The sequence below is a fragment of the Sorex fumeus genome, unplaced genomic scaffold (genome assembly GCF_029834395.1).
Source record: "Sorex fumeus unplaced genomic scaffold, SorFum_2.1 ptg000122l, whole genome shotgun sequence".
Lineage (NCBI taxonomy): Eukaryota > Metazoa > Chordata > Mammalia > Eulipotyphla > Soricidae > Sorex > Sorex fumeus.
In genome coordinates, this window is record NW_026606179.1 from 12817110 (window position 1) to 12835369 (window position 18260).

The window sequence follows — 18260 nt, forward strand, 5'->3', positions numbered from 1 at the left end:
TGACGACACGTGGTCAGCTGACTAGCGCTCAAGTTTCGCAGAAGGGACGGGCTAACCGGTGGCCTTCGATAATAGGTGGAAGCTGCTCCAGCCGCGGAGCCCTCTGGGGTGGGTCCTTTGACAGCAAGGGCGATGATAGGCTTACGCCACGTCACGTGTTGGCCGTAAGGTTCACCCGGAAGAGAGCGAGGAGGTCACCGAGGAGGAATGCGCTTGCGCGGAGGCTTCGAGTCGGGGATTGGCAGCCGTGAGTCACGGGATGACGCGCTCGCGGCCGGAGGGGCCGGGCCCAGCGGGACGCGCGCCGGGAGGTGAGGCCGCTGGTTGGCTGGTGTGAGTCACGTGGTGCTGCCGGCAGGCGACGCGCGCAGGGGCGACGTCAACGCCGCTCGCTGAGCTCCACCGACCTGTGTACCGCGGCTCTGCCGCGGCTGAGTCCCCAAGGGCCGGGTGCGCGTTTTGCCAGGCGTTTTAGCGACCACCATGGACAACTCCGGGAAGGAGGCGGAAGCGGTGGCGCTGCTGGCCGAGGCCGAGCGCAAGGTGAAGAACTCGCAGTCCTTTTTCTCGGGCCTCTTCGGGTAAGGACGGCGCCCGGGGGTCGTCGGGGGCCGGGGCCGAGAGGACGAAGGAGTCGCGGCGTGAGGCGGCTGGACCGGGACGTGAGGGGGGCGGCTCCGGGTTGACGTTACAGGGCCTCAGGCGGCGGGACCCCGGGCTGAAGTGGGTTGAAGAGTGAAGAAGCTGGGCCGGGCCAGCGACCGGCTCGAGAGGCCGTTGGGGACCGGGTCCTGGCCCCGAGGGCACTGCCCGGGGCGCCCACCTCTGAGAGCGAGATGCGGGCAGAGGGGCTGCTGGGGGACGTGAGAAGAACCGGCCGGCGGCGGGGAAGGCAGGGGAGGAGCGGGGAGCTGGGGTGCGGGGAAGGGGGCTCAGGGAGCGGGGGCTCGGGCTGCCGCGCGCCTCGGAACAATGTGCCCGGACAGACCTGGATCGAAGGATGTACCTGGACTGAGGATGGAGCCGAGAGGTCGGGAGTGGAAAGGGCTGGTGGAGTCAGGGGGCTTTGCAGGGGTGGGGATAGGGCTGGGAGGGGGACAGGGTAGGGAGACGCACGGGGGTGAGCGCGGGCTTAGGAGAACCGCGGGGCTTGGACAGCAGAGAGGTCGGGCAGCAGAGACTCTGGGGCCAGCCCCCCGCAAGCTGCCTGGGAGCCGCACAGAGGTGGCGGGTCCGAGGGCGAGGGCAGAGATGCCTCGGGTGCGGGCGGGCGGGCGTGGCTCGCGGTGTTTGTTGAGGTTGTGTAATGTTTACTGAAGAGCTTGAACCTGCCCCGTGGCACGGGATGATGGTGGTCATGGGGCGAGCAAGGCCCAGGTTGTATTGGAGGGATGGGGGACAGGGGCGTCGTGTCCCAGTCTCCACCGAGAACTGCAAGTGTAGGGTCCTGGGGACGGGCAGGAAGCCCCCTTCCCCGCTGTCGCCTTCACGGGTAGCCCTGGGCATCTGGTCCGGTGGGACCCGAGCTTGACGGGAGCTGCCTGGTCAGCCCCGGTTTGGGAAGGGAAGCTGGATTCTTGCCGGACAATGGCAGAGCAGAGCAGGGGAACGTTCTGTGGCCTTCCTGAGCTCTTGTGAGTGGGGCGACAGGCCCAAGGCCCTTAGGTTGCCAGGTGAAGGGGGAGTGGTGGGGCTGGTGTCAGCAGAGGTGGCCCAAGGTTCTGCCCCAAGCACAGGGGCCAGAGGATAGAGGATAAGCAGAACTTTGGGGGTTCCCTCTGGTGGGGGTATTGCACCAGGATGAGGATCCTGAGACTTGGAGCAGGCAGCTTCCTACAGGGAGTTAGAACATGAAGTTAGGACAAGCCAAAATAGGAGGCAAAGCTCAGCCCAGCACACCTTTTGAGAAGAGATTTGGACTTGAGAGGGTATGTTGGAGGGTATCAGGAATTTGGGGGCCCTGATTTGGTCACATGGACTGCTATGTGGGCAGACTGTAGATCAGGTGACTTATAAATGACCAACATTTCCTTCTCATAGTTTGGATGATGGGAATCCTGAAATTACAATGCCGCGGGGCCTATTTTTGCCAAGGAAGGACCCTGTTCCTAGTGCCCTCGGGTCTTTTTTTTGGTGGGGGGGAGTCACACCTGGCGATGCACTGGCTCTGCACTCAGGAATTACTCCTGTTGGTGCTCGGGACCATATGGGATGCTGGGAATCGAACCTGGGTCAGTTGCATGCAAGGTAAATGCCCTACCCGCTGTGCTATTGCTCCAGCCCCGCCCTCGGGTCTTTTTGCTTTGTTGTCACCTGGGCAGCACTCTCCTGCCTACCCGCTGCACCCTGGCCTGACCTGGTACCCTCTTCCTCAGAAGTTATGGTTTCAGTCTGCATTGGGGTGCTGGGGAGACTTAACTCTGGCAGGGCCAGTCCTGCAGGGTTCTCAGAGTTTCCGTTTGGCTTTGTTTTACAAAAGGTGGCTTGCTTTTGATGTTTGCTTTTTGAGGCAGCATTTTGCGCCACAACTGTTCCCTTGCTGTTCCTGGCTCAGTGCTTAGGGGTGACCCCTGGCGGTGCTTGGGGGACCATGTGTGGAACTGGGGTTTGAACTGGAGTTTGCCAAGTGCATGGGAAGCACCTCAACCCCCATACTGTCTCTTAAACACCATTTTGCGTCTGTTTAAATTATCCCCTTTGCCTTTCTCCACTGTGATGGTGGTGGCTTGCCACTGTGTTCTTATACACATGCACTGAGATTTGCGCTTCTTCCTCTCCATTTTTATTGGAGGGGGCAGACCTGGTGGTGCTCAGGGCTTACTCTTGCCGGGACTAAGGGAACCCTGTTGGGTGCCAGGAATTGAACCCAGTTTGGCCAGATGTAAGGCATGTTCCCAGGTTCTGATTGGGTTCTCTCGGAGGCTGTACTCCCTGCCGGGACTCAGAGAACCCTATTGGGTGCCAGGGATCAAACCCAGGTTGGCCATGTGTAAGGCATCTCCCCAGGTTCTGGTTAGGTGCTCTCACAGGCTGTATTCCCTGTCTATGGTGCTCGAAGTTTTGCTTAGTTTTGGTGTGACCGGAAGTCATGGATCACAGGTCTCACTGCTGCCTGCAGCACCGGAAACTTGAACTTGGGACCATGTATTTGCAAGGAGGGGCTCTGAGCCTCTGCACTTGTCCCCCATTTGGAAAGGGCTGTCACAGCTGCTGGTGGAGAGGGACCACAGCACCCTCACCCACATCTTATAAGACCCCAAGCCGTGAACAGCCTGTGGGTGAAGGGAGATTCAGACCCTGACCTCTCTGACCTCATGGCCCTTTTATTACCCCAAGAGGTTCTCCTGGGGGTCAGGGAAGTGGCTCAATGGGAAAGCACATGCCATGCAGCCAGGAGACCGAGGTTCAAACCCTGGTTATCGGTGGGAATAGTTTCTCCTTGAAGTATGGGCCTATTTATGGCCCTTTAAGAAGGACATTGGCAAACTCGGGGTGCCCTACTTGGTCCCTCTCCTGGGCAGGCTCTGGAAACAGTGGAAAGAAAGAGCAGACCCTGGGCCTTGGTCCTGCCCCAGAGTTGTGCAAGAGGTGCGGGCTGGGAATAGTGGGGCTGCCGGGATGGACGGGCTTGGAAGGGGATGACACTGGCCTTTGCCTGCAGGGGCAAAGGGGACTGACGACAGGGAGTGGCACCCTAGGTTTGTTGCTCTAAGCTGTCCCCCTCTGGTACTTCCCCCTCCCTCTCTGTCGCTCCCAGTTTCTGGCACTTGACGCTAGAGGGAGGCCAGCTGGCTGCAGCTGCAAGATGCAACTTCCCACTCCTCAGCTCCCCAACCTGTGTTCAGCTCCAGACAGGTGCTGTCCGGTGGGGCTAAGGGGGGGGGAGTCCAGCGCAGGGAAGAGAAGCCAGAGCATTTCTTCCTTTCTGCCCCATGGCCCATATCCCAGTAGCACTGCACTGTAGCACTGTCCTCCCGTTGTTCATCAATTTGCTCGAGCATACCCCAGTTCCCAAACGAAAACCGCTTTCCTCCAACTTTTGGCCTGTACGGGACTTTCTTGCCCCTGGGCGCACCTTTAGGGAAGTGTAAAGGCAGATGAAAGCCACATGAGAAGCAGGAGAACCACGAGCATGCATTTGGGCTTAGCCTCACCACATGCACCTATGGCTGGAGTTCAGGGCAGCCCAGCACATAACCTCAGTGACTTGGACCTGAGCACCCCTCAGAGGGGTGGGAAGGATATGGCCCCGGGCAGGCCTCCTGGCTTTGCTGCTGGATACAACCCCCTTCCTTCTCCCTCAAAGCTTCAACATCCTTGGCCCCAGGGATGGAATGGGTTATTCACTGGGGAGCCCCTCTCTGAGCAGTCTGAAGGGCTCAGTCCCTGAAATGCACATGTCATAGCTGGGGTGCTAGGTGGGGGTGCAGGGCCCTGGTGGCACTTTGCTCCTCCAGAGTGGAGAGTTAGCCCCATGCCCAGACCTGAAAGCAGGTGAACAGGCCTAGGACATGCCCTGCTCCAGGCTGGGTGTCATTATCATCAACCTCACAGCTCCCAGGTGGCACTTACTGCCCCTGTCCAAGAAGGAAACAGGCCTCCAGGCTATGGGCCAACTCAAAGCAGGCCTCTCGGGGTGCAGGGAGCAGGGATGTAGGCTGTGCTGCTTCCTGCCAGGGTGAATTTGGGGGAGCCCCAGCTTCTTCCTCTCTGAGCAGGCTTGAAATTCCAGGGACAGGTGGAGGCCATCAGAGGGGACAAGGTCCACCCACTTTCCCCACTGACTCATGGTCTGTCACTCTGACACATGCATCCTTACATACACTGTCTTCTTCTCTCATACACACAGTTCTACCCGCACAGACACACAGCCACACACGCGCTCACACACAGTCATATATTGTCTCTGCAGAGCCAGGACAGGGCCTCTGGTTAGGAGAGACCCATGGGTGGTGGGTGATAGGGGGATATGGAGGGACAGAAAAGGACCTACAGCAGTGTCATTCTACCCGCCCTGCACTTTGATGTCCCTGGGGACTGCAGTTGGGGTGGGGAGGCGGGAAGGAAGCAGAGCCCGGGCCTGGAGGGCATCTGTTGGTCCTGGCACCTCGTGCTTTGTTCCATCTGGCTGTCGCTGGAGGTTTGGTGTCAGTGCCTGTAGACCTGAGCCTGCTGCCTGAATTACCAGCAGCTCTGGGCCAGCCCCAGCCCAGCTGCCTCTGCCCAGCGTGGGATGGCCCAGCAGCTGTCATCACGCTGCCACCCTGGCACTTACCAAGAGACCCGCCTGGCCAGCTTTTCTGGATTCGGGGTGGGGGGAGAATGGGGGCGGGAGGGTGCTGCCTTTGGATGGGAGCTGGCAGCTGGCCTGATGGGGCGATGCTCCTGAGTGGAGGTGGGGGTGCCTTTCCAGGGCTAGCCCCCTGCCCACTGCTCCCCTCTCCTCTACGGTCATCCCTGAGGACTGAGCTCAGCTTCCACGTGAGAGCAACTTTCCTGACCCTTCAGAGCACCCTTTTTTCCCCAAGCCTCCGGTGCTGTATCTCCTCACCAGATTTCTGTAGCCAAGGTCCGGCAGCCTCTGATGGTCGCTATGTTCACCTGGTGTGTCACCTGCATTGGTGATTGTGTGATGCTCCAGGGACTACCCTGCACTCTACAGGCGGGAAGTAGGGGCAGGCCCAGATTGCTGAGCAGCTGCTTGATGACTTCCCCCTCACTGTTGGTATCACACCTGGGCTTTGCCCAGGGTCCCAGCGTGTCCACCTGGGCCTCTCGACACCCCCAACCCAGGAGTGCCCCTCTGCCCATGGGCACTGCGGGTCCTTTCCACCAGTAGCAGGAGTGTCTCTGCTGTGGGGAGAGTGGGCACACCTGTGATTTCCATCTGAATGCACCAGCCCCCTCCCCCCATGTCTGAATATTGGGGAGATCTCCCTGCAGCCAGCCCAAAGGGGCTCCTCTGCCAACTCACTTGGTAGTGCAAGCCTTTCCCCAAGGGAGTAGGAACCTGGTGGTTGAGTATAGGAGGGACCTCTCGGGGGGACAGCTGAATCTGAACTTTGTGTGGAAGATCTCCCTTGGTGGTTTGTGTTAAAAGCCCCAGCACGACATAGGTCCCCGAGCTCCACCAGGAGCCAGATGTGGCCCCCAAAGCCTCAACAAATCAAATGGAGTATTTCCTGTCTCATTCAGAACCCTTGGATAAGAACTGTGGATCCCACCTGCACCCCAAGCAGTCCCCGGGGTGAGGGGCTGGGGAGAACATGACTCTTCCTAGTGAGGTTCAGGGTGACACGTCAGGCCAAGGCGGGCTTCATTCCTGGGGATACACTCAGCCAGGAGACGCTGGGGTGAGTGTAGAGGGTGATGGTCTGTGTGGCATCTGCTCAAGAAGGTGAGACACTGCGTGGAGGCCTGAGAGGGGCCTGTTCTTCTGGTTATGGGGCCCCTGGAGGTGGGGCAGGCTACAGGGGCTCAGAGCAGGTCGAGCCAGCCTGGCTTAATGGAAATGGAAGGACAGGCTATGGTGGGGCCATGCTGACCAGCATCTCCTGACTCTTAAGTGCAGTAAAAACAGTGCTCCTTCCCTCCAGGGCGGGGCAGCTCAGGGGCCACACCTGGGGCTTTTTGGTGGTGCTTTGGAAGATCATGTGGTGCAAGGGGCCAAGCCCAGGCCAAAGTGTGCATGCCACTTCTTTACCACCCGTTCCTGTGCTTTACTGTTTCACTTTGTTTTCTGAGCTATACTTAATAGTGCTCAGGGATAACTCCTGGCTCTGCACTCAGGGATCATTCCTGGTGGGGTTCAGGACCATCTGGGGTTCCAGGTCAGCTGCATGCAAGGCAAGTGCCCTCCCCACTGCACTAGCTCACCAGCCCATCCCTGGTCCTGCTTTCTGGAGCTTCACCTGAAGGGGTGCTCAGACTACTCCAGGCATCTGCTCAGGGCCAGTGCTTGGGGATCACTCCATGGTGCTCAGGAGACTGTGCGGTACCAAGGCTCAAAACCGGGTTCCTCCATGCTCTGCCTGTGCTCAGGACTGGTCTCCTGTTGGGATCATGTTCTCATCAGCCCCCTCCTGCTACATCATTGTGCTTGAGGAGGTGGTTGCCTTCAAATGCTGTGCTGAGTACCCTTGTTGCAGCATCCCTGAGTTTTTCCAGGAGGTAGGGGGAGACCGCTGCAGCTGTGCCCACGGCACTGGGGCCATGTGCAGCAGTATTTAGTCCCAGGGTGTGCCCAGGGCCTGCAGGTTCAGGACAGAGCCCTGCAGTGCCTGGATGGACCTGGAGGCCTCTGCATGCCTGCTGTGCATACTGACCCCTCACGCCCTCTAATGGCATTTTCAGGATTCAGTTGCTAGAAGAATAATTCACTGCTGGAACACAGTCCAAGCATAGATCATCTACTTGTGATGTACATACATGCTCATCTTTGATAAAATCCACAGGTGGAGAATACCAAGACAGGGCCAGAGTGCTGACCCGCCAGACTGCTGACCCACCTGAGCGCAGGCAGGAGGCCAGGGCTGGGCCCCGGAACTGCATATTTCCCTAGGTACCCTAGGATAGTCCCCGAGCACTGCCAAGTCGTGGTCTAGAAACAGAGCAAATGAATTCAGACAGGCCCAAAGCTTATATAGTACAGCATCCCATATGGTTCCCCAAGCCCCACCATGAGTGATCCCTGAGCACCACTGGTGTGGACCCCCCCTCCCCCCCAAATTCATATAGCTGGAATGAAGGGCTCCCATATCTTTATATGAAAATCCCCCCCACACACACACACACACATACGCATGCTTGCCTTGGAGGTAATGGTAACGATTTTTGGGTGTATTTTTCCAGAAATATCCTCTTTTTGCTAATCTGTATGTTTCTTTCCCGAACAGCTTTTTAATTTTTTTTCTTATTTTAGAAATGGAAGCTTTTTTATTTTGGGGGCTATCACACTCAGCAATACTCAGGTGCTGTTCGTGGTGCCATTCTTGGGGATGCACGTGGTGCCAAGAATCAAACCTGGGACTCTTGAATACAAAGCCTGTGCCCCTGACCTCTCAGCGCGCACCAGCCTTAAAAATAGGGGCACTTCAAATCTGCCTTTAAAAATAGTTGTTCTGGGGCCAAAGCGATGGCTCAGCAGGTGGCACACTTGCCTTGCATACAGCTGACCTAGGTGACCTGGATTCGATCTTCAGCATCCCATATGGTCCCCTGAGGACTGCCAGGAGTGATCCCTGAGTGCAGAGCCAGGAGTAATCGCTGAACATTTCCAGGTGTGTCACTGTCACTGTCCTCCCGTTGTTCATCGATTTGCTTGAGCGGGCCCAGTAACATTGTGAGACTTGTTACTGTGTTTGGCATATCGAATATGTCACAGGGAGCTTGCCAGGCTTTGCTGTGCTGGCGAGATAACTCTGGGTAGCTTGCCGGGCTCTCCGAGAGGGACGGAAGAATCAAACTCGGGTTGGCCCTGCTGGCCATGTCGGCTGCGTCCAAGGCAAATGCCCTGCCTGATATGCTATCGCTCCAGCCCTTCCAGGTGTGACCCACACAAAAAATAAATAAAATTGCCATTCTTGAGACTAGAGCAATAGTACTGTGGTTAGGGCTCTTGCCTTGCATGTGGCTGACCTGGGTTCAGTTCGCAGCACCACATACAGTTCCCTGAAGTGAGTGTGATCTCTGGGTGCGAAGTCCAGAGTAATCTTGAAGACCGCCAGGTGTGGACCCCCCACCCAAAAAAAAAAAGTGGGTTTTTTGTTTGTTTGGTTTTTTTTTTTTTTTGCGTTTTGGGTCATACCCGGCAATGCACAGGGGTTACTCCTAGCTTTGCAGTCAGGAATTACTCCTGGCGGTGCCCAGGGGACATATGGGATGCTGGGAATTGAACCCGGGTCAGCCGTGTGCAAGACAAACACCCTACCCACTGTACTGTCACTCCAGCCCCCCCCCCAAGTGATTCTTAAGTATGGAGATAGTGTGTGGGGTGGAGGAGACTCTTGCCTTGTATTCAGCAGACCCTGGTTCACCCCATCATCACAAAAGGTCCACTGCCAGGAATCAGACCCGAACACTGAGCCAGGAATCACCCTGAGCACCACTGGATGTGGCCCCCAACCCCCCCCCACCCATAATAATAAGAATCATTGTGGGGACACTGTGTGAGGTGGGTGCGCTAGGAGACACTATGACTTCCAGTGCCAGGGAAGCTTGGCTGGCCCCTGTGCCAGAGCAGGAACGGAGTCTAGTGGATGCCAGAAGAGGACAAGAACCACAGCCTCTGCTGGAACCCTGGAGTCTTGGCAGTCAAGTCAAGGGGGCTTCGAATGCAGGACCCCAGGTCTGCCCAGTCCCATTGGGGGTTGGGAGGTGCGGCATACAGGGCACAGGGACATTAGGACACAGAGGCACTGGCATCCCTGCTGTCTTTGGGGAAACAAGGGTCAGTGAGCCTGAGGGGAAGTGCAGGAAGTGTGAGAGGCAGACCATCTTGGGCCCCTTCCCAAGTGCCCACCCAAGGCTCCAGTGACCTCCCATCTTGTCGTGGATAGGTGCCACCAGCCTCCAGGATGCGGGTTTCCCAGGGGACCCTGGGGCAGGGATGTAGCAGCTCTCTCTTTGACCCAGGTTGTCCGGCCTCATTGTCTTTCTTTCCTCCCCCCCAGGGGCTCATCCAAAATAGAGGAAGCATGCGAGATCTATGCCCGTGCGGCCAACATGTTCAAGATGGCCAAAAACTGGAGTGGTACGTGTGCACCCCTGCCACCCAGGCCCCACTGCCCGCTCCTGCGTCCATTCCCACCTACCCAGACCCCACTGTCCTCTCCTGCATCCACTCCTTCCGCTCAATCCCTGCTGCCCTCTCCTGTGTCCACTCCCACCATGCCCAGTCTTTGCTTCCCTCTCCTGTGTTCAGTTCCCACTGCCCTCCTCCCGCCCACTCCCACCATGCCCCGTCCCTACTGCCCTCTCCTGCATCTGCTCCCACCATGCCCTGTCCCCGCTGCCCTCTTCTGTCCCAGGATACAAGGTAGTAGGTCCTGGGCCAGTGGGTTAAAAGCCCTTGTGTGCTATTCCCATTGCCACCACACTGCAGATCTCCCCATGACTCTCCCCAAGATTTAGAGGCTGCCATTCCTCATACCTCATCTCATGCCCAAGTTCCCAAATGAATGCCCGTTCTCAGCGACACACTTACTCTGTGTTGGACAAGCAATAGTGTGGCGGAAGGGTTTTTGCCTTGCATGTAGTCAGCTTAGGTTAGTCCCTAGCACTCCATATGGTCCCCTGAGTCCTGCCAGGGTTGATCCCCAAGTACAGAGGAGTAGGCCCCAAGCACTGCCAAGTGTGGCCCAGAAGTCATAAAAAAAGGAAAAAAGAACAATCTGTCACTTTTCCCAGAGCCACAGGTGGTTGTCTTGGGTCTCCCCTTGGGAGAAAAGGGGAATAGAATGGGGGATGGGTGGGGAATGTGTGCGAGGGGGGTGCAGGACACAGTGCCTTCAGACTGCCCCAGCTGCCCTCCCCCCTGTACCACCTGTGCCTGCCATCTGTGCACCTGTGCCCCCTCCTCCATATCTGTGCCCACCATCTGTTCACTTGTGCATCCCCCACTCATGTGTCTGTCATCCCTGCCCCCTCCTCTTCCTGAGTGGGAAGCATACCCCGTGGTGAGCAGCGGTCACCTCACCTGCGGGGACTAGCGACTGATGAGACAATGTGGAGAGAGGTCAGATGGGACACTCAGGAGGCGCTTCAAGGGTTCAAGGAGAAAGAAACCAGAGCGAGGGGAGGAGCAGGGAGAGTATTGCTAACTCCAAAGGTCCCAGCACCTTTACTGCCCTCCCTGTGATTCCTTGGGTCATAGGGAGGGAAGATAGGTGGGTGGGGGCAGCTGGGAGCTGTTAGCATGAGGCCTTAGCTCCATGCACCTCGGGCTTTCCATAGAAACCACCGGTAGCCTCAACATGGCTCCCTGAGACAGTGACTTCCCCTCGGGGACAGTGGGCACCCTCCCCCCCAACTTCCTGGCACAGGTGGGCTCTGCCTTTCTCGCCTGGAGTCTCTCTGAGCTGGACCTGTTTTCCTGTTGCAGCCGCTGGCAACGCTTTCTGCCAGGCGGCCCAGCTGCACCTGCAGCTGCAGAGCAAGCATGATGCGGCCACCTGCTTCGTGGACGCCGGCAATGCCTTCAAGAAAGCCGACCCCCAAGGTGAGTGCCACCCTCCCCACACCGTGTCCTCAGGTGACCTCCAGTCTGCCTGGCACCGCTTCCCTGTGGCTGACACGTGAAGGCCCAGAGGGGGCGCCGGGGAGCAGAGCTGATTGCCGCAGCCCAGGCTTGCCTCCCCTGCTCCCTGGCGCCTGCCTGCAGCGGATCCCCCTCTCCAGAGCCCGAGCATTTGGGAGTGGGTGAGTGGGTGTCATTTCAGACCCCGACATGCATCGGGGAGAGGAAAATCTGTTCTGTTGTCAGAATTAACCCGTGGGGGTGCGGGGAGGGCTCCCAGCGCCGGCAGGTGGGAGCAGCTGCCGACAGAACAACGGAAGTACCCTAACCCGGCTTCTCTGTTACCCCACCCCCTGTGGCAGGTTGGGGGGCTGGGTGCAGCTGCTGGAGAACCAGTTCTTGAGTGAGAGCAGGCTCGTCCTGATTCATGGTCGGGGTCCCAGCCTGTGGCATTCCTGCAGCCATGTCTGACCAAGGCATTTGCATCTTTTCGCCAGACAGGCTGCTCACTGATCCTCTAGCCAGCCAAGGCATTTTCTAAAAACGACCCTCTCTGCCCACCTGCTCGCCTCAGAAGCGAGCAGACAGAAAGAGATGTGGCTGGAGGAAGTCACGGTGCACCATCCTGCCCACGTACTCCTGGGAAGAGGGAGCCCCAGCTCTCGTCTAGATGGAGTCTTTGAACTAGGGTCCAGTGTCTGTCCTCAGACCTACCAGCTGCTGGTGCTGCAGACACTGGCCTTGGGGCCTTCTTCCACCTCAGTTCCCCCCAGGGATGGTGTGTGTCCCTCATGACGCCCCTTCCCTCCTTGGGGAACCCATCAGCCAGAGACCTGCCCAGGCAGTTGTGGGGTTCAATATCTTCTCATTTCTGGGGCAGAGGCAATACCACGCTGGGCCCTGGGTCCCTGCACTGTTGGCACTAAACCAGCCCACATGCCCTTGGATTCACCCCACATGGGCTGGGGTCTGGTCATGGCCTGGCCTTGCCTGCAGTAGGGGCCCAAGGCAGCTGGGGCAGAGGTTGGGGGTAGGGGTCCCCTGGTGTGGAGGAGAGCTTCTTTTAGGCAGACCCGAGTGGAGAGGTGTGGAGAGGCTTCTGGGAATGATGCTGCTGTGGGGCGGGCCGGCTGCACCCCTGACCTCAGGCAGCCCCCATCCTCTCTGAGGCTCCCAATTCTGGTCCCGGGGGGCCAGCAGTAGCTCTGCCTGGTGGGGTTCCTGGCATGGGGAACATAGCCCTGGACAGCCCAGGGCTCCTCTGCCATGCCCCTTGGCTACCTGCCCAATCCTCTCTGGGACCTCTTTGGTCACCTCACCTGCCTCAAAGGCCCCATCTACATCAGTGCCATCTGTGGAAGTCCTGGCCGGGGGGAAAGGGGGCACCAACCCTCCCCCACAACTGATGGCAGAACTGCCAGTGCCAGCAGGGGCGGAAGGAAAGGATTTGCCTCTTGTCATCGCCTGCCCATGAGGAATCACCCCAGCTGGCAGGGACTGCCCAGAGCTGCCAGCCTGGCCCTGCTCTCAGGCCCTTCCTGCTGTGTGCCTGTGGGCGGTGGCGCCCTCCTGGCTACCCTCACCTCTGTGGTGTCGTCCCACTCAAACAGGAGGTGTCTCCTCACCCTTTCACCTTCTTTGTGGGTTTCTCAGATCAGCCAAAGGGGAGGCAGGTGTCCTGTGGGAGGGCATGCCAGGGGGGTGACTGACCTTAGGGTGGGGGAGCACCCCCTGCCCAGCACCCCTTCTGGGCTGAATCATCCCAGGCATGCTGGCTCTTCTCTGGCCAGCCCAGCCAGGTCCTGATGGCCAGAGAGAAGCGGTAGCAAACTGCTGGTAGCTTGTTTTCAGGCAACTTGGCAGCCTGCCGCTTCCCCGGCCCGCCACCCTGGAGAGCAGGTGTGGGCACCCCGCTTGGAGGGGTTGGGCATACCTGGCTGACAACCCTCCAGCTCAGACATAGAGCTGCCCCCCCCCCCCTTTTCTCACAGCAGACGGAGCTTTAACAGGTGACCTGGTATGGACTCCTGCTTGCCCCCCATGTCTATCCTAGGAGACCAGGACCACCTGGCACCTGACTTCCAGAATGTTCCATCCAAGTGTGTGGTCCTTGCTCCCCCGCAAGGCGACAGTGACTGTCCTGGGTGCTCTCCCCACTCCTCCCTTATCACCTCTCATGCCTCCTGGCAGCCTTCATACCTGGACTGAGTTTAGGAAGCCCTCTGAGCATTTGAGGGGTAACCAGAGGCCTTTTAGAACCAGACAAGCTATAGACTTTGCACAGGTTTTGCGTTTACATTAGTTGGGGGGGAGGGGGCTGAGCCCCTTTTTGTTCATTGTCTCCGAAGCAGTACCCACAAGAGTGGGAACTAGGCCCTGTGCCCACTGATAGACCTGGGCTAGGCCAGGAACCTTGGGATGCCCTGGGCTGGGGATGAGCCTCGCCTCTGCCCAGGCCCTGTGCTCTTCTTCTCCCGCCCCCCCAACCTTCCTCCCCTCCCCTCCTCCCCCCCACCCCCCTGTTCAGCAGCATTAAAATTATTCCGCCCCACAGCTCATCTCTGGCTGCTGGAAAGTGCCTCCCACTCATGCTTCTCTCTTCTCCAAATAACTTGTCAAAAAAAAAAAAAAGCCATCCCCAAATTTAAAATCTTGCAAGAGATAGTACAACAAAGCCAGCCCAGCTCTGCTCGGGTCCCATTGAGCTTGGGTGCTGGGGTCCCTGTGCTGGGTATGGGGGGCCCTGTCTACTGTTGAGATGGTGCAGGGGAGATGGGAGATCTTGGAGGGCAAACCCATGGCCAATTGAGGGGCCTTCGGCTCCCCCTTTCCTCTGAGCTGGGCAGGTGCGGCTGGAAGAGAACATGGGGGGTCTGGTAGAGTTCCCCAGTGCTGGGGAGGCCAAGGCTTCGTGGCTTGTCTTGAGGACAGGCAGGGGTCCCCATACTGTGTTCCTGCAGTACACGCCACCACCCACTTCCTTCTCTCCCCAGAGGCCATTAATTGCCTGATGCGTGCCATCGAGATCTACACGGACATGGTGAGGGTCTGCCCCAGCCTCCCCTCCAGGTCTGTCTGATGAGGGCTGTGGGCACCCAGGGTGGCGGTGACTCACCAGATGCCACCCCATTCGTCCCTGCTCCTCTGTGAGGTCAGGGAGTGGAGGCATGCAGAGGGGGTCCTAGGGAGCAGGCTCCCCTTTATGGATGCAGATATAGCACGGAGGTTTGCTCTTGCAGCAGCCTGTGGGAAGAGCCCTGAGATCACTGTGCTCCCAGTGGCAGTGATGTGACTTGTTAATCACTTGGGCCCTGCAGCATTGCTGGAGCCACACTCAGCTGGGCTGGCCTTGCCTGCAGGCCTGAACAGGCCTGACTATGTGGGGGATGTCTGTCCGTCATTCTGGTGTCCTCGAGAGGGGCTGATTGTACCTGGGATCCAGCACCTCAGCCAAAAACACCCCAGCTGTCCTCGCCTTCACCTCCCTTTCTAGCCCTGGTCACACCTCCCCTAGGGGTTCACCAGCCCAGGGGGTCGGGTGGGCCACCTGGGATGCCACTGGTGACAGGTGGCCCTGTGCCCCGACCCCACCCCCAGGGTCGGTTCACCATCGCAGCCAAGCATCACATCTCCATTGCCGAGATATATGAGACAGAGCTGGTGGACATCGAGAAGGTGGGTCCAGGCGGACCGGGACTATGGCATTAGAGGACAGGCTGAGGAGTGGCCAGTGACTGACCGACAACCCCCTTGTCCACACAGGCCATCGCCCATTATGAACAGTCAGCAGACTACTATAAAGGCGAGGAGTCCAACAGGTACCACGCCTGTTGCCTTTCCCATCCCCTGCCCACCCCAACCCCCCACCTCCGCCCACCTCCCTGCCTTCTGCACTCCCCTCAGCTCAGCCAACAAGTGTCTGCTGAAGGTGGCAGGGTATGCTGCCCAGCTGGAGCAGTACCAGAAGGCCATCGACATCTATGAGCAGGTGGGTGCAGGGTCCCTCTCCCCGCCCCCAGTTCCCTCCCTTCCTCTCCACTCTCTTACCCTGGGCGCTGCAGCCCTCCATACCCCGCCATCGCAGCTGCCAAGTCAGGGTGGGATGAATCGCTGGAGCGTGAGGTGGCAGAGGCAGCTGGGGACCTGCTTGAAGGGGCCCAAGAAGCAGGCCCCTCCCTAACAGGCTGGAATGTGGGAGCAGGGTTCGGGCCCCACGCTGCAGGGAGGGAGGCCCAGGGCCTCCTGGTGGGTTGTGCCTGGCCCAGAGTGAGGCAGCAGCTGGCCTGGGGGAGAGTGGGGCGGCGCCGCCTCTTGTGTTCCCGCTGCGTCCGCCCTCTGCCCGCCAGCCTGATGGTGGGGGGGCCTCCTGCCTCTCGCATCCTCTGCCCACTTCCCTGGGTCTGCTCCCTGGCCTCCGTCCCTGGGGGGTTCCTGGTCACATGCCTTCGCAGCCCAGCCCTCTGCCCACAAGCCTCACGTGACTCTTCCATGTGTCCAGGTGGGGACCAACGCCATGGACAGCCCCCTGCTCAAGTATAGCGCCAAGGACTACTTCTTCAAGGCTGCCCTCTGCCACTTCTGTATTGACATGCTCAATGCCAAGGTGCGCTCTGTGAGGCTGGGAGGGGGTCCCGGACGTCCCTCCGCCCCAGATCACTCTGCCCTTGGGGCCGGCTATTCCCCCATCTCAGGGAGTCTCTGGATCTTTATGATAGATGGTCTAATATCCCCTGAAGACCCAGCTGTCACTGTTCCTTCATCCCCTTCAGAAGGGGAAACCCTGACACAGAAACCTTGGCCCTCCGCCCCAGTTATCCATCTTTGTAGTCAGCATAGCACAGAGCTTGGCCCAGCTCTGGGGAGATGCTCCCTGGAGTGGCTACTGGAGGGATGTAAGTGTGACCCCAACTTCCTCCCCGCCCTGCTCAGCTGGCAGTGCAGAAGTATGAGGAGCTGTTCCCTGCTTTCTCCGACTCCCGGGAGTGCAAGCTGACCAAGGTGAGTGTGGCCAGGGACTGAGATTTGGACAGGTCCACTGGTGGTTTCCCCTCTGTGTCTGAGTCCTCGTTTTTAGAAGTGACAAGGAGGGCACAACAGTGATGGGGGTCTAGGCAGGTGGGGAGACTGAAGGGTGGCATGCTCTCCATGTGGAGTCCCGCCTCCCCTGTCTGCCCACACCCACAGGTGTGTGCCTGGCCCCTAGAGCCCCCTGGATCCCACCTGCCATTTCTTTGCAGAAACTGTTGGAAGCCCACGAGGAGCAAAATGTGGATAGCTACACTGAGGCAGTGAGTGCACCTCTTTGGGGTACTTTCCACCCTGGCCCTGAATTTCTTTCCCCAGCACCCCCGATCCTCCAAGGTACCCAGAGAAGTACAGTGGGTCTGTCCTGGAGTCGGCACAGAGCAGCGCTCACCCCACCATTGTACACATGTCCTGGGGCACACTGGAGGACCTTGCTTGGGTGAAGAAGGGGTACAGCACATGAGGAGAGTCCTGGCGGCCCCTCAGTGCTAATACCCCAGAGCCCTCATTCAGTCCTTCCCTGGGCAGTGCCTGCCCCGGGCCTTCTGGCCTCCCCTCACCCTCAGCACACAAGAATCGGTGTTGCCCACACCCCTGGGGCCTTTTTACCAGGCCTCAGGGAAGCCTGTTTGGGCAGCTTGCGGGCAGCCAGAAGCATCTGTCAGCATTCCCATGCACGTGCAGGTGAAGGAGTACGATTCCATCTCACGACTGGACCAGTGGCTCACCACCATGCTGCTGCGCATCAAGAAGACTATCCAGGGCGACGACGAGGACCTGCGCTAGCCACCTCTGCCTACGGGCCGGACACGCGCCTCCCTTCCTCTGCGCCCTCTGCCCCACCGACTTATTTAAGCCCCCAGAGGTGCCCTTGTCCACCGGAAAGCCAGAATCCATGGCACAGACCTGTTTGCTGGGGGCACTGCCGGGTGCTGGAGTCCGCAGCTGGCCCCATGCCTGAACCGCTGAGCCACTGCTTGACCTTCCCTGGCCCCCAGCTCAGCCTAGCACATGTAGCTGAGACCTGCCCCCACGGAAGGGGGTGGACTCCCTGCTTCCTGAGGCCCCACCTTTCCCAGGAAACCTCGGGCTGCAGGGCCCGGGCTTGCCCCTACCCCTGCCCCTCCATCTGCTCTCCCTGTGCTTCGGGATTTGAGGTGGGAGCCGCAGCTGGCCCAGGACAGGAAATAAACATCACCACTTCAGCATGAGTCTCTTCATCTTTACCTCTGCAACTCCTGTCCCCCAGCCCTTCGCACTGGCCTTCCAAACCCCCTTAGGCTGCGGCCATGCTCTGGAAATGGCATGCAGGCAGCATCTGGTCAGGAGACTGGAGTGTACTCCAGGGCAGATGTGGGAGTTGGTGGGGAGGGGCAGTATTCCCAGGGCAGGTGTGAGGGAGCTGCAGTGTGGCATTGTGGGGCCCAGGTATCAGACTTACTCTGGGACCTTGGGGACTGGCACTAGGCAAGAGGAAATGCTCCAGGGAGGAGCCCTTGCATCTCATGGTCTCCCCCACGCCCATGGTGCCTGTAGGCAGGGCTACATCACTGCATCTGATAGGGTGGACTGGGAAGGTACTAAGGTAGAGACAACAGAGGTCCTTGGCAAGAACCACCTGCCTTAAGGCTGGAAGCAGCCCATATGACAAGAAAGGTACGGAGAGGCAGTAATACAGAGGGAGGGATTCCCTGGAGCCAAGGACAGGCTTTCTCGGGAACTTCTGGAATGAGTTGGCCTCACCCAGCCCTGCTCCTTTGTCCCCATCAGCCTCTGCCACTGCACCCATTGGTTGCTCTTGTCTACTGCTTCTCATTCCCACTCCTGAGACCTGACAACTGATGTCTGCCTTGGCACAATCTGGAAAGGCAAAAGAGCATGTGATAAGCTGCCTCTACTGTTGTGATCTAAATAATTTTAACCCCAGATATCTTCCAAAATCTGGAGCCAGGTTTATTTATTTATTTTGTTTTTTGGATCACACCTGGGGATGCACAGG

At 58.7% G+C, this 18260-nt stretch overlaps 1 protein-coding gene across 1 annotated transcript; it reads left to right on the plus strand.

Annotated features, from left to right (window-relative positions):
- The first annotated feature begins 358 nt into the window (after positions 1–358).
- Positions 359–17466, plus strand: NAPA (NSF attachment protein alpha). The gene is made up of 11 exons (XM_056136076.1): positions 359–581; positions 9672–9751; positions 11102–11218; positions 14230–14276; positions 14834–14911; positions 14999–15054; positions 15140–15224; positions 15735–15839; positions 16166–16234; positions 16474–16524; positions 16946–17466. Exons 1-11 carry the CDS (start codon positions 484–486, stop codon positions 17045–17047), a joined length of 888 nt encoding a protein of 295 aa, XP_055992051.1. The 5' UTR covers positions 359–483; the 3' UTR covers positions 17048–17466.
- Positions 17467–18260: the final 794 nt, after the last annotated feature.

Bases quoted from the DNA above. Each gene is read 5' to 3' on its own strand.
- NAPA (XM_056136076.1), top strand. From the start codon at position 484: ATGGACAACTCCGGGAAGGAGGCGGAAGCGGTGGCGCTGCTGGCCGAG. The intron at 9,752-11,101 runs GTACGTGTGCAC...TTCCTGTTGCAG, and splicing joins GATGGCCAAAAACTGGAGTG to CCGCTGGCAACGCTTTCTGC. The intron at 15,055-15,139 runs GTACCACGCCTG...CACTCCCCTCAG, and splicing joins AAAGGCGAGGAGTCCAACAG to CTCAGCCAACAAGTGTCTGC.